Raw genomic sequence first — 23,490 nt, forward strand, 5'->3', positions numbered from 1 at the left:
TCCCCTATGAGTACCACTGAGACATGTTTCTATTTTCTCTATTTGAGAAAATGCCTCAGATCCCAACATGTTTTGTATTGCAATGAATTACTGATTTATGAAGCTATTTATATTTACAAACATGTATTATTTAGGCCAGTGGCCTTCAACCTTTCTCCAACTGAGCCCCCGTAGTAGAGCTGAGGACCCCCCCCACACACACAAAAAAGTGATATATTTCTCTCAAAAATGCAGGTAAATTTATAGTGTTTTATCGTTTAAAGTCAAACACAATAACCCAAAAGACAATTGTTCTTACCAAAATACGTTTGTTATGAAGTTGTGTTTTATCAAGATCTTAAACAGTAAGCGAAACCAATTTCAACAACCTTAGAGCAGACAGACCATTGCTTCTCGTGAAGTCTCTGGCGCCCTACGAAGGGGGTCCGGACCCCAGGCTGGGAATTGATGGTTTAGGCTTCTATTTTGTTGATATCAGGAGTTTTTATGCTGTTGTTTGCGATTTTGTTTTATTTTTTTTTTACCTTTTTCCTCTTCCTCCTCTTTTTTATACCATGCTTTTACTTTCTGACAACTAAGTTATCAGAAAAGCTTGACAGAATCAGTCAAAGGGAATCATGCATTTTACCACAGGCCCTTAAACAATTTCCCGTATTTAGTATGATTTAAAAAAAAAAAAGATTTTTTTTCTTGTGAGGCATTAAAAACTTTTTATCCGTACAGACTGTGCAATAGAAAATTACATTTTTGAAAATTTTATCATCTTGTCTTAGTTTGAAATCGTGAAACTGCAGGATGGGGCTGTATTTTCAGGGCCACAACCCTGGGGCCCATCCCTTTGACCTTTCTTTTTTTGCGACAGTGCCATCTACTGGGCAACTGTAAAACAGCAACTAATGCAACGCTCCATGCGCTCAACCCATGAACCATTTTTCTAATATAGCAAGTTAAAGTGCACTATGAAAGTATTCAGACCGACCCCCTTCACTTTTTTTCTGCTTTGTTATGTCCTATCTCGATGCTATAGCTCAAATTCTTTTTTTCTCTCATTACTCTGGGCTCACTACCCCATCATGACAAAGTGAAAATAGTTTTCCAAAGCAAACAGTTCAGACCCTTACATTAATTATGAAGAACTTGAGCCTTCATGTTATTGAAATAGATGAGTTGACAAAAACCCTCCCTGTTTGCACCACCAAAGACTTTGATTATTCAGGCAACAAAGGATTTTTATTTAACCAGGTTGTGAATAGTTATCTCACCTGTATTGTTTTTAAACATGGATGTTAATGATAGGCTATATAATCACTGACAAAGTCTAAATTATGCCATCCATGAAGGGGTATCCTGAGACATATCCATTCAGGTAAAGGAATCACCACACCATCATATTTTAATACATATATATGTGAATACATGAGTCTTCCCTTGTTGTGAAGTACTTTCAAGAGAACCCTGTTATAACCTGTGAAGTGTTTGATGTTCTTTTATTTTGAAGGATGTTTCTATTTCTTTGATCTGCCACATATTTAGTTCCAACTGAAGGTCAAAGGCCCATTCATCATAAAAAAAACATTTAGTTTTGATTTTAAAAATAAAAGGTGTAGTCTAACTCAAAGTTTTTTTGTGGCACATGACTGTCACCATATCATTCAGATAGATATATTACTCATGTTATCAATAACAAAATAAGGTTAAACAAGAACCTGTAAAAAAAAAAAAAGAAAAAAAAAAGCTAGTGTGCGACAGTTTTGCTTCACACAGAAAACAAAAAATAAAAACGAAAAGAAATGGACTTCACCTCAGTCAAAGTTTAATATTGTTATCCTCTAACACAATCTTACTAAAAGAATGAATTGAAGGACAGATCAGGTGAAAAGGTACTTCCAGAACAATGACTTAACACTAGTTTATATTTTCATTAATGGACATATGTTTGCAATCACTGCACATGGATCAACAAAGATTTTAAAACCAACTCACATGACAAATAATTCTCCAACATAAGTGAACTGTTTATCTGTCAAATCACACAGGGCATGATAAATAACGGATCAACTGTACGCAAAAACACCTTCAGCCAATTTCAAAGAATCATGGGAAGTTGTGGCAGCGTGTTGTGACAATGTCCACAGAGTAGGAATCACAACAAGGAATGAAAAAGGAACAAATTTATGAAAAAACAGATCAAATCTTAAGGATTGGAAAGGAATTAGTAGAAAAGGATCCAACAGGAACAAAGATTATAAAAACGAGGACAGACAGAAAGCTGTAAACTCATCAGAAGATGTAATGTGCATCAAACTGTACATTCCTCACATACACTTTTCATAACTGCTTTGAATGATGTGATGAAATCTAAATCACAGCAAAAACAATGAGTAAGGTTTCAAATAAAGCTACTCTAGCTTAGAGAGGAGGATTCTGGGTAATATGGTTCACTCAGCTCACATGATGAAAATCCACTTCAGAGTAAAAGAAAAATCAAAAGTGCTTTGCTGCCATTAGATTCTCTATCAATATAACAAGTTAATATCACAATAACATCACGATTTTATATATTCATTCACACAGAAATATTTGCAACGTTATGTCCTGTGATCTTCATTTTCAGTGTTCTCCTTTAAGTACACTTGAATATAAAATTAAATTGACATTTTCACCAAGCACACAGTCCTTCCACTCACATGACAAACAACAAAGACAAATACAATGAAAACAGAGTTGCTGCAGTTTATAGCACGCTTTCTCTTCACACGGACCTCATGATTTGTTTGTGCCACATGTGCACACAATGAGGCACTCTTATTGCTGCATAAGATACCCTACATCAAGATTAAAGCTTTGATCAAGAAGTTTGAAGGAAAGCAGGAAGACAAAAAACTCCTGCCTCACATTGCCCTTCACTTCACCAATCATCGAGCCAGAAGAAACCAGCACACAGCTCAGTGATGACTGTTCATTGAGAAATGAAATGAAATGTTTGGTCCAAATATTATTAAGAACAAAAAATTTTTAGTAGGAAAATCCACGCCTGGGTTTTTGTACAACATGAAGAATGAAAAAGAGACATCTTAACATATTTCACTGTCAAAATAAGGTTAATCTCAGACACCAAAAGGTTTCATTTTCAAAGACTCTTACTCTCAGAGACAAACAGCTTGGTCCCCTCAAGAAGGAGGATTTACATGATGTTACCCTGTAGTTTGCAGGCTTAGTGTCCCACTATCCAAAAGGATTTTCTTTGTTTAGTGTAGATGTAATTTATAACACCTGGAACCACACTTTCTTTAAGGTATTGTGCCAAATAATAAAAAAAAAAAAAAAAGAAAAAAAAAAAAAGAATAAATATCAGAAACAAACAAAAGACAGAGTTATGAATGTTTCTCCTGCATGGCTAGAAATAAAGCAATCAGTTTCCTCAGGCTTCATCTGTAATTATACATAGCTGTTTGGTACTACTACAGTACAGAGTATTAAATATGGTATAATATCTAATTAAGTGAGCTCAACAACAAAATATCAGTCTTGGATGATAAAAAATGAGGAGACAAATCTTGAAATGTAATTATTGTGTAGTGAAGAAAAAAAAAAAAGCTTAGTTACAGATCAAAATATGTGCACATTTCAGACCCTTATTTAGTTTTTCAAAAAAGACTAAGAGGAATTTTCTGGGCTTATTCATGAAGAGTAAATCTTAATCATAATACATTCTCACTGCCTTACCACAGAGTTTAGCAATGAGGAAAATATCTACTTTATATGTGGATATCTCTCAAGAGAGGCAGCTTTGAAAATTGAGGCTGAAGTCTTCATTGCGTGCTGTACTGATCAAAAAAGCTATGCTGGCTGTGTCCATTAGCAATGATTCATTGCATTCAAGCAGCTGAAATCTCTGTCTTACTCTGCTGCTATTCTGACTTGAATAATCACAGCTGAACATCTGTCAGTCAGCACAGAAAATATTTCCAATTTTTGCTGTTGGAAGCTGCACCTCAAAGCCAATTAGTATAGACAGTAGGGATGCATGATAGTGGATTTTTGCCAATATGTGATATGCCAATATTGACAAGCTAATTTTGGCTAAAACCAATCTTTAAATGTAGTTCAGACCTAAAACTACAGTCCATAAAACACACAATTCAGAGTTATGAGATGTGCAAATTCACACATTTCAATTCTTTAAACACACTTTAAAGTGTAAGGAATGGTGATGAATGAAGAAAAAGCTCATGAAGGTCTGTTTGTCCAGCCTGAAACTCCAGTAAGTTGCTTGATTATAAGGCCAATACAGGCAGGTTTTTAGAGCTAAATTATTATTTGTAGTTATTAGTAGAAATGTTTATATATGTCAATAACGATAACTTGATTTTTAAGTGATAATCTGCCAATACCAATATCATACAGAAACTATTGCGCATCCCTAATGGACAGAGATGAGGTTAAAGTTCAAAAAGTTTCCCTGGTAGTACACAGTATTCATCTCTTATTTTGTAAGAATCATCAAAGCCATGATGTGGTCTGTAACTGGTATATACTGCTTCAGCTATCGAGGGCCTGTGTCCATAAACCTGTGGCTCTAGAGCTACATGTAGCTATTTTATGACAGGTTGTGGCTCTTTAAGTCCTGCTTGAAAACAATTAAAAATGCATAAAGAAACAAAAAGGGAAGAACTTCCTGCAGAGATGATTCCAAGTCACATCAATCTATTTGTTTACCACATACAGCCAATACTTAAGCAGGTGGCCCGAGTGTATAACAAGCCCTCTTTTAAACCATTTATTATTACCATTTCATACCTGTGAGTGATAGAGACGTCAGCTAGTGCATCTTTCCAGTAAGTTAACTGGTTCAGTTGTGATGCCTCATATAAAAGCTACAGTATCTCATACCTTAAATATTTTTTTCTGCAGCTTCTTGCTATTGGAGCTGTCCTACACTCATACTTCATGATGATCATTGCAATATGTCATCATCAACGAGCCTCCATACACACGGTGGGGTGTCGCAGAGGGTGTGATTATGGCGCTTGAAAAAATATTTTGTCAACTGTTTGGATTCTGAATAGGGCAAGGTTGAGTACCACTAACATAAACAGTTATTTTGCACTGGTGGGGCCTGCAGCCCCAGTTTTAGAGCAATCTCAGCAGTTTTATAAGTTGCTAGGATACAAATTGGACTTCTGCTTCTTTTGGTAGAGCTTCTTTTAAACTAGCTCTGTTCTATTATTTTCATGTATTTACATGACTGCTGGGAACACAACAAAAACTGCTGAAGCTGGGGTGTTTTGTGTTGAAACACTGAACTACACTGGTTTTGAATTGACAATGAGCACTTCCAGTGCAAAAAGCATGATCCATGGACACAGGCCCTCACAGACACTTGGTGTGATTAAACTAAGACTCATGGCTCTTCTGTCCTAAGGGAGAAGAAGTTAATTGCAGAAACAGGTATGCCGATGAAACAACATATAAAATAAAAAGCAAGGCAGAAGCCTAACATTTATACTGGAATGAATACTCCTTTGACAATAGTGCTTTCAGGGAAATGCATAAAGACATTTTTACAATATTCTGTTGCCTTGTGCAAATCAAATGTTGGACCAGTGAATGAACACATAAATAAACACTGATATTTGAGAGGCAGAGGCAGCGACAGGGAACTCTGCACAGCTGCAGTGTTGCACAATATCACACTGCACATTGTATCTACATTAACAGTGAAGCCCAGACGGCCCTGAGCAGTTACTGCCTGAAAGAGGAGCAATGTATGAAGATTTGTTGAAGTTGTGGGACACTTAAGATGCCAGTCTTGATTCTCCACTGTAGCTAGAGTAAGATAAGTCATCTCTGTCCATCCTCCTATTTGTGCAGCACACACTGACTCTGCTGGGATTAGAAGATGTCTGGGCACATATCCCAGCTTCCTTGGTCCTTGGCCTCCCAGTAACCGCCTTTGTAGACATGCAGGGTCTCTCCAGATACCTGGTCGTCCACCTTCTCAAACCACAGGGCTTGGTAGTTGTCTTGATGGAAGCCTATAAGAAAATAAAGGAAATCTCCGGTCAGGCAAGTAGAAGAAACTTTAGAGATGTGTTGGGAGGATTTTGAAGCCAGTTCCCTGAAAACATATCATGCTTACTGATGCTGGTATGTAGCTAATGTCTTTATATGAAATGTTTCAGGTCATGGTCATATGATGCACTTTATTCCAACCAAAAACAGAGCATCGGTCACTAGGCAGGGCCTCTACTGCATGGAGGGAATAGTCCTCATATGTTATACCCTGGCTACCAAGGGCCACAATGACAGACAAAAGGCTACTCTAAAATACTCAAATACTAAATCTGTGGTGATTCTACTGTTGGCTACAAACTTCTATGAGATTCCTGATATGCTACAAAACAAATCGTGCGCTACTTGCTTTTGACTTGAACTCCATAAGGACCGTCCTTGCTTTCAGCTAAAGAAAGTAAAGGAGGAAATAATGGACACAACGATTCAAGATGACGAGTCTGAATACATTAAGATTATTGCTCTGGATGTGCAACATCATGATCAGAATACTTGCTTGAATAAGGGTGTGGAGATGGTCCATAAGGGGCTGAAAACAGAATGATGAAGGATGAATCTTTGAAGGTTAAGACATAAATGACTGGGAAGGGAATATTTTTTGAAGATATAGGGGATGAACAGAGAATGTAATATAAGGGGCTACTTGCATGCAGCAGATGCGTGTGAGAGAGAGTCCTCTGTGTCAGCTTAACAGCACGAAAAGAAAGATGTGAATCCACAAATCAAACAGTGTCAACAGTCCACACAGGTTTCTAGAGAACACTCATTTCAGAAGTGCTTTGTGTAGCATTTAATGCAAAATGAGCTTGTCAAAAATTTAGGGACAGATAAGAAACATTAGGCAGCAGAGTTATGGAGCACTTTCTGCTTGAAAAAGGATCTGCTTGTTTAACTTTTAAGGTATGTCATTTAACAATCCACAGAGGTTCATAGCGTCTCCAATAACTTATTTTTTTCTTTTTGACAAACAAATAGATGTTTTTGTTACCTTGACATGTTTTGACTGCTAACTTCCATCACTGCTTAGGACTACATGAACTGCTACAGAAAACTGCTGTTTCGGTGATATGCAGTGCTTAACAAATTTACTAGACCACCACCCAAAGTAAGGTTTATGCCACAGCTGGCCTAAATTAACAGCATTGGAAATTAGCAAAATCATTTTTTATGTTTCTGCAATGGTTAACACACCAATATGTAGAAGCTGTTTAACCAAAATGATATTTTTAAAGCTAAAATATAATTATTGTTGTTATGCATGAATTTTCAAATTTACTGATTTCCAAAAAAACCCTGAAAAAAATAGTAAAGCACATTATTATTCTTGACTAATATGTCAAATTATAGTTATTTACTCACATTCCTGGACAGAAAAATGAGTTTTAGTGGTTGAATGTTATGCTTGATTCATTTCTGACTTCTCAGAGAAGCCCAGAGAGCCGGCTTAAATTTGGGTTTAAAAAGGTGAATTCAGTTGGCAATTCCTCATTCCTGTTCAAAATGGTAAAACGTGGAGAGCTCACTGAAAATGAAAGTCCGCTTTAAAGCACTTCATCAAAATATTTGTGTTTTCTTGTTTTTATAACAGGTGGTCTAATAAATTCGTTAAGCACTGTATCTCATTCACATATTATGCTGCTCAAGATTATTCTTGGCCTTGGGCTTGTTGCACAAGCGCACCCGTGATGCAGAACGCCGTCTCTCCAACCCCTCTGACCACCACAACAATGTGGCCCCCCTCAAAGGCATTTCCATGTCAACTTCAGTACAGTGCTCAGCTTGACCCACCTCTGTTGCTGATTTGTTATTTTGAAATTAGGACTCTGTCCCATAAAAAAAATCACTCCTTAAGTTGCATTTACAAAACAGATTACTTATCAAGAGTTATTTGCAAATAATCCTGAATTGGTCACAGTGTTAAAAGGAGGGCCACTTTTTAACAGCTTTTGTCCTCCTTATGTGAAATTTGTTCATGGAATTAAAGCGGTGCTTCACGTTTCACACCTTATGGAGTGTTGTGTTTTTTTAGAAGTCAGTCATGTTTTCCAAATGAGAAGTAAGCAAAGGAGGTTGGTGAAGCTGAGCAGTGTTTCCAGCATGCTATCTTATGTTAATGTTTTGACTGAGAGCACCATGCTTGTTGTGCTTATTTTACTAGACATATTTTCAGTAATTAAAGCCCCTCAGAGAAATTTTCAATAAGTTATGAAAGTCTGAAATGAAAAGGGATGCCTCTTTGTGACCTACAAAAAGCAAATCAGAGACGACTGATTATTTGCAGGTTAAGACATTTTGCCAACAGATGGTGCCAAAATCATCACGGATGAAAAGTTCATCACAGGAGCTTTCACTGGACTTTTTATGCTGATAAACAAACTGGCAGTGCAGAGACTGGTATAAGCTACAAATCCTCTCAGTGCTACTCTTTTTTATTCAAGTTTAGCTTAGTTTAGTTTAAAATCTTAAAACTGTAGTGATGTAAAATTTGTATGAAGTCATTTCAGGATTTTCATCCTTTCACTTGTAGCTGACCATTAAGGGAGAGCAAGTTGACCAACAAGAAATTTGTTGTTTCAAACCAAATGTAACACAAAAGCTATTTCATCGTAGTTATGAGCTCATATGCCAGTAAATGGGAAGTTAAAAGTATTTAGAAAATAGTCTTATTTACTTAATATAAAGTAAACATAGATTCTTACACACTGCTCTGCTAAAATCCTACACAAAGCATCTTTAAAAGTGCAAATTTTGTTATGCTGTGAATGATACTTGCTTTCTTCTGAAACCTCATTAGCTTCTGTGGCAGTCTCCACCGCATCAGCTAAATGGAAAAGAAATGAGTGAAAAGATGGTAAAAGGTGGATGAAGGGTTGGGAAGATGCTGCACTGGACAATTAACAACCTCCTATGACACAAACATATCATACATGTGGCTTTGAATCTAAAGGTAATATATCTAGCAAAGGGGTTAAAAGGCTAAGAGAGGGGTACTTGCTTTTTAAGGGTGAATCATTGATTGAATCCTCAGAGACAGCTTAGGGTTGAGACAGAGACAAGCAGACAGTGTTTCCAAGAAAGACAAGGTAGACAAGAGATGAATGGATTGTTAAAGAGGAGACAGAGACACAAAACAGACACACAAACACTAAGAAAAACGATACATTTCTTCCTTTATTTTTACCTTCTTCAGGTGTGCTTGCTGTTTTAACGGCTTCCCTCTCCCGCTCTCGTCGTCTTGTGCGTTGGTTCTCCTCCAGCCTCTGTTTCTCTGCGTTGGCCTCATCCCAGCGGCCGTCCTCCATTAACCGCTGGTCAGGGCGTCTGCGACTGTCTGTTGGCGCCACTCCTTCCTCTGGTTCATTGAGAGTCAAGGCCAGTGTGGAGAAGTAGTACATAGTCTCTGCTCCCTCTCTAAAGTCAGAGGCATAAAAGAACAAAGACACAATGCCATCAGGGATGGAGGAAATTAACATTATCATCTTAAAGTTGATTAAAAGTATCTACAAATCACACATTATACTGGTAGAATTTTTTATGTTATAAGATGAAGTTTCTGCAGTTTTAAGCAGAGCTAATAAACCTGCCAGCGATGCAGTTTTTTTTCTTGTTTCATCCGCATCCCTTATACTGTTATGTGGCTTCTAAGGACTGAAGTTTTAGGTTTGAACTACAGATAGTTTAAGTTTTTGCACTCATCATTTATGGTGCAATCAAATCTTGTTTGCCTTGTTTTATGCCTGTTTCTTTTATGCGTATCAGTGTACTGGATATCAGCAAAATCCAGTATTGGGTATCCTTATATGCCACAACAGAACCTCTAAGAGCTTTTATTGGGTGACTCTATCAGCAAGAGGTATCAGAATCTTTTTGAAAACTTTGGAAACTCACGGTAAAGGATTCTTTGTCCAGATTTCTTTAGCTTTGAGGGTCTGATAGACTGTCCTCTGTTTGCCTTCAGTGCCGTTCTCGCCTTTACTGCTCTGCATTACTCTTGAGAACTCCATCTTCTCATCCCAGGTACCCGATAGCACATAGTGGGCCTTCCCGTCCTTGTCTGTGACAACTCCAGTTACCTGAGAAACAAACAAAGCTTTTAGTTCAATATTACCCAAGGTTTGCAGTATAGGGATACATATTTATCCTATTTATTTTGGGGGTTTTGCCTTTACTTAGATAGGACAGAGTAGGAAATCAGAGAAAAGAGTGGGGAGCGGCATGTGGGAAAGGAGTCACAGGCCAGTTCTGAACTCAGGCTGCACACCTAGAGGTCCCCAGCTGTTGCAAATAAGGCGCTACTCAACTATCAAGCCATCTTCTATTTTCTCCCTTCCATATTAGGCATATTCCTGGAGAGAAAAACTAGCTATGCGTCTTACAGGAAGTGCTTATGAGAAGAAAACAAAACAAAAAAGGACTTAAGAGCTGACCTTTCTTGGGACATCTCTTGAGAAGTAACTATAGGGTGTAAATTTGAGGTGGCAGCGATCTCCTGTCCTGTGGTTCACCACATCAATCTCCCCTGACTAGACAGAAACAAAGAAAGGACAAAATATTTTCAGTTTAAGTTACACAGCATAAAACCTAGTAAGATAACAAGAAAGTTGTTTTATAATAACATTATTTATCTGTCCTTGGTAGTTAGCAGATGTAAAATCTTTAACAGTTTTAAATGTACCTGATCAATCCACAGTTTACCAACAATAATGTTGTGTATTGTTGTAGTCACTTTCTTCCAGGAGTAGTGATTGTTGCTCTTTTCAAATATACACTGGATAGAACCTGGAAACAGAGAGGGATTAGAGTTAGATCAAGAAGTCATACGTCTAAAAATAGCTCACCCAAATATTATTATTGTTAACCATTGATTCTAGTATTCCATTCTTTATGTTATCATGTAACTGTAGAGCAGTGGAAGCTAACCTTTTCAAACTAAAGATCCCCTATGATGTTAACAGAGACAGCAAGATCTGCCTGTTGAAATTCACTGAGGAAAATCAAATAATTTTTTCTTTTCAGTTAATACTTAGTAGTCTGACTTACATTTACACAAAGTGATGGGAGTGAAGGCAAAAACACAGTAAAACAATTTCATTTTCAATCTTACTTCTATTAACAGTTTAAATTCATAAAATATGTGGACAAAAGTATTTGCTCTAAAGAACTCAGTGACTTCAAGCGTGTTACTGTGATGAATGCCACCTGTGCAACAAGAAGCTTAGTGAAATTTCATCCCTGCTGGATACTCCACAGTCAACTGTAAGTGATATTAAAAGAAACTGAAGCATTTAGAAACAGCAGCAACTCATCCATGAAGTGAAAGACTGCAGAGTAGTGTCAACGACTGCTACGATGCATGTTGTGCAAAAGTAATCTTGATGCTTCTGCATACAAGACATTTTGGACAATGCTATGCTTTCAGCGTTGTGGATATAGTTTAGTGCAAGGTGCTTTTCTGTTCCAACATGACTGTACCCCAGTGCACAAAGCAAGGACTATAAAGACACAATTTGATAAGTTCAGTGTGGAAGAACTTGACTGGCCCACACAGAGCCTTATCCTCAACCCCATCAAGCATCTTTTAGATGAACTGGAATTGAAATTGCAAGCCAGACTTTCTCGTTCACATCAGTGCCTGACCTCATAAATACTTTCAGAATAAATGGGCACAAATTTCCACAAAAACACTCCAAAATCTTGTGGAAAGCCTTTCAAAAATGTGGAAGCTTTAAAATAGCAAAAGGGGAAAAACTACATATTAAAGTGCATGTATTTGAATACAACAACACTACAGTTCCTGTTGGTGCAATGGTCAGGTGGCCCAATACTTTTGTCCATATTGTGTATATTGTTTCAAACTTAAGAATTTCTGCAAGTAATCAAAAAGAAATAAAACTTGCGTTTGGCAACTTTTTTTAATAACACTACTCAATTCACTCCAGTCACTATTTGTTCCACCTTAAAAAGGTGGAATAAGTGCAGTAAAAAAAGGATTGCTCTTAGTTTGCACACACTCACCCAAAGGCATGATAGAGAGATATTTCCCTCTAAACTTGCTTGCCAGGGTGATTTCTTGTCTGAGGCTCCAGCCCTTTTCTGAGTATGCATGGTGAGCAGCAGCAGGTGGGTGGTGACTCACCTGAAAAGGAGGGAATGATGTAGTAACGACACTGTAGTAAACATCACGTGAAACTAGAAAAATCACATGTTTAAAATGATACATCTTCTTGCATAGTATCAGCCTTACCTGCTCACAAAGAGAGCGGTAGCCACACTCTTTTAGCCTGTCTAGCTCAAATGTTTCCCCTAGCAGAGGATTGAAGGGCTTTCCTGTGCGGTGGACAGTTGTTGAGTAGGAAGAGACTGTGAAAGCAGCGACATAACACATCTGCTCTAGAGAGCTCTGACATTTAGCAGCCTTATCCAGCAGCTCGTAGTATTCCAGGTCTTCTGACAGACGCTGCAGCATTGAGAGGGGCTCATTGAAATTTACCTAAGAAGCAGAAAATTACCCATAGAAAAAGTCTGATTACTTTTAATTGCTCTCACAAAGTAAAGCATAATTTGCACTGATAGGAGCACTTGTTTCTTACAGGCATTGGTATCTTTGACAGCTCCTTTCCAATGCAGTTCTTCATGATGCTCCACAGATTGAGGTAATAGTTGGGCTTGTCAGGGATTCGTGTCCTTCTTTGTCTAACCGGCTCTAGCTCCTGGGGCTGTGGAGACTCTGGATTGGATGCCAAAGACAGCTCATCGAACTGGAAGAAGAGAAGAAAAACAGCCTTAAGGGTCAGGAGACTGCAGTGCTAAGGAGAAGAGACAAGTCAATTCACATCAAAACTTGCTTGAAAAAATGAAGTTAACCCACATTTACTGACTGATCGTCCATTCCAGTCTCACTGCTGAGCCCGCTGACGTTGCTGCCAGATCTCCTGATAAACAAAATACAGAACATTGAAAACAAAACTGTGCACAGTCAGAGATATGAAGGAAAATTGAAAAAGACAGATGTATAATAACCTGTGATATTTGGGATCAGCAGGAACTGTAATAAACTCTGCTGGGTCTTCCATAGCATCAAAGAATTCATTATCATCATCCTCGTCGCTGGCGTCACCTTTTCCTGAACCACCTGAAGAACATGCAGACAACTGAGCAGCAAGCTCTTGCTAACACCAACAGTCCATAAACACTAGCTCAACTTGGGGATAAAGCCTCACCTTTGTTTCCTAAAGTGGAATTGCTGAATGAAGATGGGAGAACTGTAGCTCCTCTAAAAGCTCTTTCCAAATGGTTGTGCTGTTTGGCCAGCTGCTCCAGGGTCTCCTCCAGCCGTATCCTCTGGTCTCTTTCAACCTGTAAGGCCTTCTGCCAGCGCTTACTGTGGCTCTGAGCCAGGGAGAGAAAGTCTCTACAAGCCTTGAGGGGAAGGACAAAATGAAGAGGAATATTTCAGTGAGCTAATCCTTCTCAAGATGTCATGCATTCCTCAGTAATTTACCCCTGAATGTCTTACATTAATCATGGCATTAGAGGTGATTCTGAACAGCGTCGCTCTCTCCGTAACTTGTTTGATCTTTTCTCCCATGTCCCCTCCGACACGTATTGCCTCCAGTTCTGACAAGGACCTGTGAATGGATTCAATGGATGAGTGAATATAAAAACTTTTCTTATATTGTATTATTTTTCTGAAATAGGCAAAGTGTTCAGTCAGATGAATGCTACCTTTGTAGGGCAGACCCATGCTTTACAATGAGATCATTACAGGTGGTGAGGTCCTCCACCTTGCTGTTGAGTGTGCGTAGAGTGGACTGGATTTCTGAGTTACGGCAGCCCCCACCCTGTCCTGAGGTGGGGGGCACTGATGGGCAATCATCACCAGAGTCATCTGAGAGAAAAAGTAATACAGATAATGTGAATAAGAACAAAAAGAGACAAGAGGAATATGCTTTACACACAGAGAAATACACATACAGTGCATTCATAAAGTATTCAGACCCCTTCGCCTTTTCAATTTTGTTTTCTTGGAGCCTGATGCTACAGTAAAAAAATGTAATTTAAACTTATGAAATTTTTGCAAACCTACTGGTTGCCTAGCCAAAGTGAGCAATCTGGGGAGAAGGGCCTTAGTAACAGGGGTGACAAAGAACCCAATGGTCACTTGGAATGACTCCAGAAGAATAACCTTCACTGCAGCCCTCCACAGATCTGGGCTTTATGGCAGAGTTGCAAGACTGGAGTCCCTGCTCACGCAAAATACATAAAAGCCCACATGGCTTTATCATGCAACTTTTTTTTGCAAACTTTCAGAGAGATGTATGCCTTTCCAAATCATGTCCAATCAATTTTATCTACCACAGATGGACGCAAATCAAGGTATAGAAACATCTCAGCAAAGATCAAGAGAAAGGTGAGGAACCTAAGCTAAATTTCAAGTGTTATTGCAAAGGGTATATATACTTCTGTCACTGAGATATTAAAAAATATATATATGTTTTATAAATTTGCAAATATTTTTAAAAAGGTGTTTTCACTTTTTCATAATAGGGTACAGACTGAGTGTAGATTAATGGGAACATATTTTTTTTTCCAACTGTAGCATTTTAAAGGTGAAAGGAGTCTAAATACTTTCTAAATGCACTCTACAGCAGTATACGCTACTTAGACCCTGCTCAGTATTTTTTGTGCATTCTTTAACATGTATGTTTGCACTCTTACCTGACTCAGCCTGCATGTGAACTGCTTTTGCCTTGGCAAGCTCTAGGGCAGTGATCCATCTCTGCCGCTCTATTTCTGAGTTGGCCTTCAGGTGATAGGTTTGTGCTCCTCCGTTGGAGATGACAAAATTGCACGAGTCCTCAACTGCAATATTGGCGGTTGCCAAGTTTATGGTGCCTCGACATGTGTGACCCATCTCTGCCTGGCTCCTGGACACAAGCAGAAAAAGAGATGACCCTGTGTGGTAAAGTCGGGCGGCTGCCATGACTTTTATTTTAACTTTCCAAACGAATCTTGATCCCCAATCGCTGTTTAAAGTTAACCTATAAATGGTTTAAATTATTGTCTCCAGTTGTCCAAATATTTGCAAAAAAAAAAAAAACCTCATATTGAACAAGCTGGAGCCCATTTTTTTAAAATGAGGATTTTCCTTCAATGGACAGTTGGAGAAATGTGTAGTATTATTGGGCTCTCAACAATTATTTTTCTCATTATTGTTTTTGACATTCAATAACCTAAATGATTAGTATATAATCCTGAAAGCAACAGGTGGGTTATTCAACAGAAAAATAAAGGTTTACTTCTACTTCTTTAAATTGAGCATTCAGGTGTTAGTAAGGCACCTATTTCCATGTGTGAATATTAAAAACATTGCTTTTGAATCTATTTTGTGGGTAGCAGGCTCAAAACAACAAGAATCAACATTCTAAGTCCCACTAAACCCCCTCTTTAGTTAGAGAAAAATAAAATCCTTTATCACTATATCCAACACATTCAGTAAAATGTGTGTTGCTTACCTATAGTATGACAGAAGCCCATTGCTCAGGACAAACCAGCGTCTCTGGTAACCTTTAATGTAGTTCGTCCACTTGAAGAGCCAACCCTTGTAGTTGTCGCCAGGGGTCGGGGTTGGGGGCTTAGGCTCCGACATCACAACAGTCTGTGGTTTCACTGAGTGAAGGAAGAGCCTGTGTGGAATCAAGATTAATTTCAGATTTTCATTGATACTTAATAGCATCCTTCTGTTGAATCTGATGGGTGATAAATCAGTTTTATTGATAATCGTAATTTTGGGAAATTGAAAATGTCTTTACTGCATGATACTCAAAGTTAAAGCAAATGCTGAAAAATTACATTCTGTTAGTCTTGGCGACCCAAATCAACAAAACAAAGCCTTTTATATACATACTGCTTATGGATAACCAGCGTTTTTAAACTTAAGGAAAAACATTTTAGTGACTTTATTATCAATTATATAATTAATTCTCAATCTTTTACATTTAAATTCTAATTAATGATGCACAAAATAATCGGCACAATGCTGGTATTGGCAGATAATCGCTTTAAAAGTGAATATTGGGTCTGCAGATATACACATTTCTGCTGATGTTTACAACCAACACTTGGCTTTAAAAATGTGTTAGTGGAGTTTCAGGTTTGACCAACAGACCTCTATCAGCTTAAGTCTTTTTCTTCATTCATCATCATTTATTACACTTTAGAGTGTGCTTTAAGGACTAAAATAGTTAGTTTGCTCATTCTCAAACTGTAAATTAAGAGTTTTAAAGGCTACAGTTCTGGTTCTGAACTACATTGAAATACTTTTATCTGTATTGGCAAAAAATATTTTGTAAATATCAGCATATCAGTCATTGGCAAATATTGTGTGTCCAATATTGTGCATCCCTAATTGCAATTAAACACACTTTAAGTCTGTGTGCCATGTTTTTGTCTAAATCAGTGGCAAAGATTACATTCAATTAAATACAAATACAGAAATACAGTATTCAGAATTCTTTTAGTGGTCTTATTTGCTTTGTAGGTCACATATAGATTTTAGCATTAACTTGCGTCTGTTTCTTAAGCAGATAAAAACTTTCAGACCGTTAGTGTTTATGCAAATACCTCTCTCCACTCCTGAAACTACAAAGAACACGTTTAAAGACATGTTTAGAGCTTACACTTTGTCCTGGAAAAGAAAATTTGGTTTCTTTAGTTACTGATAATTAACACTTGCATGAGTCATTTCTTTTTATTTTTTTGTTTATTAGAAAGAAAGAGAGATTCAATTTGTTCATCAGGTTCTGATGTGAAAAAATAGGACATTTTATTCTTAGCCTATATTATCCAGCCTTACTGCTTTGTAAACTCCTTACCAGAGGTAGAGAGTAAAGATTTACCTTAATTTATATTGCTATAGTTGACCATTTATGGTAATTTTATAAATGGTCATTTTAGTTTAATTCAATTACATTTTGTGGGATGTATTTTCCTTTGCTTCATTTTTAATAGCACACTTAATTGAGAAAAAAGCCCTATTAATATAGAAAAAAGAATATCCAAACTTTCTCTTAGCTACTTGGAACTGGCAAGCTGATCGGCACATGCTTGCTGACACTCAGACTGATCAGAATCAGAATCAGCTTTATTGGCCAACTATCGTTACAAAACAAGAAACTTGACCCCTGTTACATTTGCTCTTAATTTACAGGAATTAAACATCAAATATGAAAATAAGTAAAACAAACAAACAAAAACAGTGTAAAAAAATAAGATATAAATATGTAGACTATCTTGTAAGGTACATTTTCTAGTATATACAAGACTGTGTGCATTGATATAGTTGCAAGGTGTGCATAGGGGGCAAGAATACCAAATAGAAATTATCAGAATTTAGAAAATATGCAATGATGTGGGCAGATTTACATGAGGTAGATAAAAAATTTAATATAGTTTACATTAAGTAGTGAAAAAATGCATACGAGGTGAGGCATCAAGGGTGCACCTAAAGAAAACTAAGTGAATGCACTTTATTAGTCTGGAGATTCTATTCTCTTTTTGCTTTTTCACTGTTAAGGAAGCAAAGATGATATTTTACTTTTCCACCCTTTCAGCAACAAGAGCAAGTGTTGAGTAGGGTTTAAACAGAAAATATAAAATTCCATTCAATACCTTTTAATACCCTTTTCAAGGCCCTCTTCATACATTTTAAGACCTATCGTATCTTCAATTTCTTACCTGTTACATTAGCAGCACGGTTGGGTAGGTTTTTTTGGGCTTATTTTAAGATAAAAATGTGATAACAGAAGAAAACGTCTTAAGTGTTTGTTATTTTATGCAAATTAACCTCTCCTGGAAAACTCTGATATTGGATTTTGATTAAAAAAAGACATTGGTTTAATGTGAAAAAGCAGCAGGCAAAAGAAGGAATGATTTTTCAACTTAAGCTGCTTATAAGTAGTCACATCATTGTACTTTTTCGAGTTTGGTACCAAATCTAATACCTTAATTTTCCCTTAAACCCTGTTAAAGCTTAATTAATCAAAATTTCGATTTAATTACAATATTTCCTACTGCAGTTCTCAAATACAGACAAAGAAGGTGTGATGTTTCTTTGAAATACCACTTTAACCCATTTTTTGATGCAGCAATCTTATGCTCTAAATATGCAAACATTCAGTGTCATTTTTTTTCCAGAAACAAGTTACAAAAAAAAAAAATCCTACTTTCCTTTGTTATTGTGTCATTAAAAATGAGAGACGTAAAAGCCTTATTCCTTTCAATGCAACAATTCACAATGAATTTGCAATGATTCAAAATAATCACAGTTTGATATTTTTTCAAAATTGTTCATCCTTAGTTTAGTCTAGCAAATATAGATTTCACTATAATAAAGAATGATTTATGGCTTGTTTGTTGAGAAATACACAAGATGAGGACCTTAAAAAATAATTCCATATCAAAATGGCAATATCACTATTGGGGAAAATATCGCCATTTATTACTCACCCCAATCGTTCAGCCCGATTGGATACAACATTCCTCTCGTACTACTTCCACTTGTGCATTTAACACACGTCTTCTATTTGTCACGGATACTTAGACACCACAGTTAATCGGTCTGTTAAAGTCAACACTATTTAATCATCATATCTGTGTATAACATACATGTATTTTATTCTTGGGTTATAGCAAGATTGTAAATCAATAGTTCTAATCTACACAATCAGATCAATACTTCACTGCCTGTTTAACTTCCTGTTCAATTAAAATGAGCACAAAACAGTTAATCCACAGATCATGTGCTAGATTCCATGATATGAAGTAATACCTTTATCACGTCACAGATACGAAAATAAATTTATGCTGACTGTAGATGTTTCCTGTTTCAAACAGCCAAGGATGTTAGCTATCGTTAGCTAAATCAACTGGAGCCCATTTATATGAATCGATGGATTAGCATTTTAAGCAGTCACCAACCCTGCTATGACTGTTCACACTTTAATCATAATATTAACATTAAATCTCTGCACTTTCACGTTTCAGCAGACGACTGAGTGCTGACATATGTTTCGCCAACGTTAAATATTACTGAACTGACAACTCTCAAGACAACGCTGCTCACCACAATTATCGCTCATTTAAACCCGCCAGTTATTCTCTGTACTGACAGGCCAGGTGTTAACAAACACAACATACCTAGAGTGAGTTACTTCCAGGAACAAGACGAGTCAACTCCAAACATTAAAGCTACTTAAAAGTGTCAATCACTAAGCTTGCTGTTAGCTTATCGACAGCAGGCTGCTAGACCAGCTGACACGTCGTTAAAGATGCTAACAAGCGGTTTAACTGTGCTATTTGTCGTCATTTCAGTGCCCGTAACATTACCATAGTGTATTGTTTTCGTTATGCTTACCTTAAACTCGTGAGACTTTAGCTGTTAATTGTGTGCATGCCGTTCTGGATGAGGCGACGTTAGCTCGCTTCTGTTAGCTTTGCTTACTACTTTGGACTACTTTGCTACAGGTTGTGCAACAACATAAAGAGTTCGTAGAGTACATTAACAGTGAATGTTAGTTCCACCAAGGTAATGCGATACAAACAAGAAGAAACACAACTGGACAGAAAATGTTAGAGGTCGCAGTAGTTGTTTTTTTATATTTTATTATTTACATCATTTAATGATTATTTTTTAATGCACATTTCTGAACTCAATTATTTTATTTCTTCTCAGCACATGCGCAGTAGTTCCCTCCAACTGTCAACGGCCTCTAGCTTTCAATAAAGCTTGTAGAGATAAAGGTCGTAGCCATGTAAAATGCTATGCTTAGATCTATTAATTTACTTTTTCGGCGTTTTATCATAATGCGGGCGACCATTTCTGCAAAAATGAAAACTGCCCAGGGCACACGATATCAAGACTTTATGAAGAGGTTAATGCTTGACAATTAAGTTAAATATGATTTAATTTTAAGGATTAAAATTGATGAAGACCCTTTAAATGAGCATCCTCTGAAGTTGTACCCTATTTTTGAAATACCTTGATCAAAATACCTGAGGAATGTGTGATTTTAATACAGAGCTAATTCTTCTTTGTTGCTGAAAAACACCAATAAAGGTCATTAGTTATAAAGTGTATTTTTAAATGTTTTATCTTAGAGGTTTGCATATTTAATAATATATAAATTTAGACTTTAGACAGACCAACTAATTAATATTTTAGTTTTCAATTTCTACTAATAATTTAAGCTTTTAATTCAATTTCAGTTAAACTGTACACCACTTTATTTCTGAAGTCTAAGTAAACATGTACTATTATTTCCCCTCCGACAACTAGAACCCAAATGCATATTTGACCTTTTAGATACTACTTCCAACTATTTCTTTTAAAGGAGTCATGACACAAAATGCACCATACTGGCCATGTATTTAACTGTAACTAAAAAATGACCATGCTATTACAGTAGCTGGCGAATGTTTACTTAATTTTCATATTATTGATGTGCAATACAAGAAAACACAAAAACTCTCACTGACAGTCTTTATTGGAGAAATCCCTACTACAACAATGAAGCTTGTACAAATTAGGGGTGAAATTAAGGGAGTTACTTAAAATGTGTGTGTGTGTGTGTGTGTGTGTGTGTGTGTGTGTGTGTGTGAATTAAACATAATAACAAATGATCCACTCTTCTCCAAACTTATTTGGTGATAGTGTTTGCATTCATACTTTTCCCACTCCCACTAAGAACAATATAAGGTGTTTTCTGAGATTTCTGCTTCTCTTGAAGCAATGCCACAGTCCCCAGAGGAGTATCACTGCTGCTCATCTTCTTCAGCAGAGCCTCTTCTTCCAGCTTTTTCATCCTCCTCTCTGTCTTCATCTTTCCAGATCCTTTACCATGGAATCGATGTGACAGCTGCCTGAAAGCCTCTTTAGGAGTGAGTTTCCTCCCAGAATCATCAACATACTCGATCTTGACATCAGGCTTATATCCGTCCTTCTCTTTGAAGTCTTGAGTGAAGCCTCTGTATTCTTCCCTGCGGCTGTACTTGTCATCAAAGCCCATCTTGTCCTCAATGCAGTAGTTGTCATTGGGCAATGCACCTTTTGGTGCTCTGACACGGGCTACCTTCTGCATTTGAGTGTCCAGCAGACCTTTGTTTTTGCAAAGCAGCAAGGCAGCAGCAAGGCCAGAGTTTACGATGGGCTCTTCATCCAAAATGGTGGCAGAGGCTGTGGAGAAATCTGGTTGTTTCTGCTCCTCGTCCAAGTTAACTGTGCTCCAGCCAACATTTTCATCCATTTCCGAGTCAGAACCTCCAGCATCATCTTTCTCTTCTTCCTGTTCAAAGTCCATTATGTCCTCTTGGTCCTCTCTGTTACCAGACAGTCCATAAGTTGGAATGTCACCCAGAGCTCTGCAAAACTCAGAGGTGGCATTGAAAACAATGTTGTTTCTCTTTTCTGGATCATTTTCATTTTCGCCTCTGGCAAGTGCTTTAATCTGCTCTGCCACCTTTTCCCCAGAGTCTTTGAGAAGTTGCTTTTGCTTCAGTTTTCTCTGCTTCTCCAGCTGTTTCTGCAGCTCTTGCTCTGCCTCATCCTCCTCAATAGCAGCTGGCTCAGGTGGTATGAAGTCTTCATCATCACTTATGTCCATTTCTGCTGTCCTGATGTCATCAGACAACAGGGGTATACAATGTGACAGTGTACTCTCTTCCTCTTTTACTTCTTCTCCATCTTCATCCACCGGTCTGCGGCCTCGACCCCGTGTCCGGGAGCCAAAATCAGAGCTGCGGGTGTCATCAAGGGCAAGTTCATCTGCAACTGTCTTCTCCTTCTTCCTGATTTTCTTCACTCTGCGTTTGGTCTTTTTAAAACCCACCATTTCTTGAGGAGTGTAATACTCTGAAGCAATAGTGAGAGCTGGCATTTCCAAAGACTGGGCCTGATTTCTTAGAGTCTCTCTCATGGCTTGAAGTTCTCGCTCTCGCTCTCCATCAGCAAAACCACCAGCACTCAACCGGAAACTCTTTTTCTTCTCACCGTCGATTTCTTCATCATACTTTGAAAGAACAGAGCGAGACTTAAACGTCACCATATCATCCACACTCTCTTCTTCTTCATAGGGCTTGTAGTCAGGTTTCTTTTTTTTCAACTCCACATTCTTTTCTGCTTTTTCCTTATCCACCATTCCCACATTTACAAGCACATCTTCTTCCTCTTCAAGAACACCTTTGTCCTGCAGAGTCAGGATGACAGTCTGGCCCTCAGTGAAGGATTCCACCTTGTGCTGCACTTTGAGTCCCCTAAGATCTCCTGCTGTGTAGGCCTCCTGTCTGCTTTGTGCAAAATCCTCCTCCACCAGATTGCTGACACCAAACTCCTCGTCCATTTCTTCAAGCAGTTTGGCTCTTTTCTCAGCCATTTCTTTCTCCTTTTCCATCTTCCTGCTTTTCTCAACCCATGCAGCAGTGTCATCGAGCCAGTCATCCTCTGCTAGGGTCTTGACTTTTCCCAATTTCTGATTCAGGATGCGCTTTTCTTTCATAGCAGCAAGCTTTTCTCTCATCTCTTTCTGCTGCTGGATGAGAACAGGGTTGATGGTCTCAGCCACTAAAGGCTCTTCTTTGGTCCCCAGCTCTTTCTTATTGTCATTCATTTCCAGAGGCTTCAGACCCAGCTTGGCTCTGAGTTTGTTTGTCTCCTCGATGCTGAGAGATGCGTCTCCGCTAGCAGACTGGGGCCCAATTTCTGCATTGCTGTCTTCATAACCAAGATCAACCTTCTCCTTCTTGACTCTCGGCTCCCCGCTCCTCTCACCTTTGCTGCGGCCATCTCGTCCGCTTCTTTCCCTGGATCTGGAGCGTTTTCGTTTCTCTTTATCCCGAGTCCCATCTCGGTCTGAAGCATCTCTGTCTCGGTCCTTGTGGCGATGTTTCTTGTGTTCTCGACGGCGCTCTTCCGCGTCCTTGTCACGGCTCTTTTCCTTGTGTTTCTTAGACGATCCCATTATTCCCCGAGAAGGTTACAGCAGCGTAACTAACAAAAGATGAGACAATTCTTGTTCAGTGTTGGGCTCTGCGATGAACCGTTCTTATCTCCTTTCACTTAATAGCTCAAGCTAGCTTTGAGAGCTAACTGGCTAACTGACGACACAACTCTCTCAAGTCCGAACAAAAAGAGTCTTATAATAAAAGAAATACTCTTACATAGGACGACGAACGGTGTAGATTGAAATAATTTGGCTGTGCGGTTTACTCCAGCGAGTAAAACAATAATCCCCACGTTCAACTTTGCTGTTCCTCAAACGAACATTGAACGATAATGGCACTGTTTCCTGTACATGCACATCCGGTGGTTGAAGATTAGCGAGTACGTAGTTAATGTATACTGCCTCCTGCTGTACGGGAGTG

The 23,490-nt window shown here is 38.0% G+C and overlaps 2 protein-coding genes across 7 annotated transcripts; both read right to left on the reverse strand.

Annotated features, from left to right (window-relative positions):
* Positions 1 to 3,581: 3,581 nt before the first annotated feature.
* LOC121508156 (oxysterol-binding protein 1-like) lies at positions 3,582 to 19,596 on the reverse strand. Of its 6 annotated transcripts, XM_041784747.1 has the most exons (21): positions 19,490 to 19,596; positions 15,591 to 15,761; positions 14,794 to 15,002; positions 13,801 to 13,963; positions 13,592 to 13,703; positions 13,296 to 13,494; positions 13,096 to 13,207; positions 12,944 to 13,007; positions 12,666 to 12,833; positions 12,320 to 12,565; positions 12,091 to 12,211; positions 10,751 to 10,854; positions 10,503 to 10,598; positions 9,964 to 10,148; positions 9,257 to 9,486; positions 9,071 to 9,109; positions 8,849 to 8,896; positions 6,723 to 6,761; positions 6,572 to 6,604; positions 6,425 to 6,463; positions 3,582 to 6,038 (listed from the first exon to the last, which is right to left on the reverse strand). In XM_041784747.1, exons 2-21 carry the CDS (start codon positions 15,722 to 15,724, stop codon positions 5,896 to 5,898), a joined length of 2,484 nt encoding a protein of 827 aa, XP_041640681.1. In that variant the 5' UTR covers positions 15,725 to 15,761; positions 19,490 to 19,596; the 3' UTR covers positions 3,582 to 5,895. The 6 variants fall into 6 exon arrangements, with proteins under 6 accessions (XP_041640681.1, XP_041640682.1, XP_041640683.1 ...); XM_041784748.1 differs by lacking the exon at positions 9,071 to 9,109; XM_041784749.1 differs by lacking the exons at positions 6,425 to 6,463; positions 6,572 to 6,604; positions 6,723 to 6,761.
* A 1,009-nt stretch (positions 19,597 to 20,605) lies between these two features.
* On the reverse strand, positions 20,606 to 23,440 carry sart1 (spliceosome associated factor 1, recruiter of U4/U6.U5 tri-snRNP). The gene is made up of 2 exons (XM_041784102.1): positions 23,287 to 23,440; positions 20,606 to 23,116 (listed from the first exon to the last, which is right to left on the reverse strand). Exon 2 carries the CDS (start codon positions 23,085 to 23,087, stop codon positions 20,772 to 20,774), a length of 2,316 nt encoding a protein of 771 aa, XP_041640036.1. The 5' UTR covers positions 23,088 to 23,116; positions 23,287 to 23,440; the 3' UTR covers positions 20,606 to 20,771.
* Between the last annotated feature and the right edge of the window lie 50 nt (positions 23,441 to 23,490).

Source organism: Cheilinus undulatus, linkage group 4 (genome assembly GCF_018320785.1).
Source record: "Cheilinus undulatus linkage group 4, ASM1832078v1, whole genome shotgun sequence".
Taxonomy (NCBI): Eukaryota; Metazoa; Chordata; class Actinopteri; order Labriformes; family Labridae; genus Cheilinus; species Cheilinus undulatus.

Coding starts and splice junctions, on each gene's coding strand:
- LOC121508156 (XM_041784747.1), bottom strand. CDS start 15,724: ATGTCGGAGCCTAAGCCCCCAACCCCGACCCCTGGCGACAACTACAAG. Junction 12,566..12,665: donor TGTCAAAGATACCAATGCCT/GTAAGAAACAAG, acceptor TCTGCTTCTTAG/GTAAATTTCAATGAGCCCCT. Junction 10,149..10,502: donor CAAGAGATGTCCCAAGAAAG/GTCAGCTCTTAA, acceptor TTTGTTTCTCAG/GTAACTGGAGTTGTCACAGA.
- sart1 (XM_041784102.1), bottom strand. CDS start 23,087: ATGGGATCGTCTAAGAAACACAAGGAAAAGAGCCGTGACAAGGACGCG.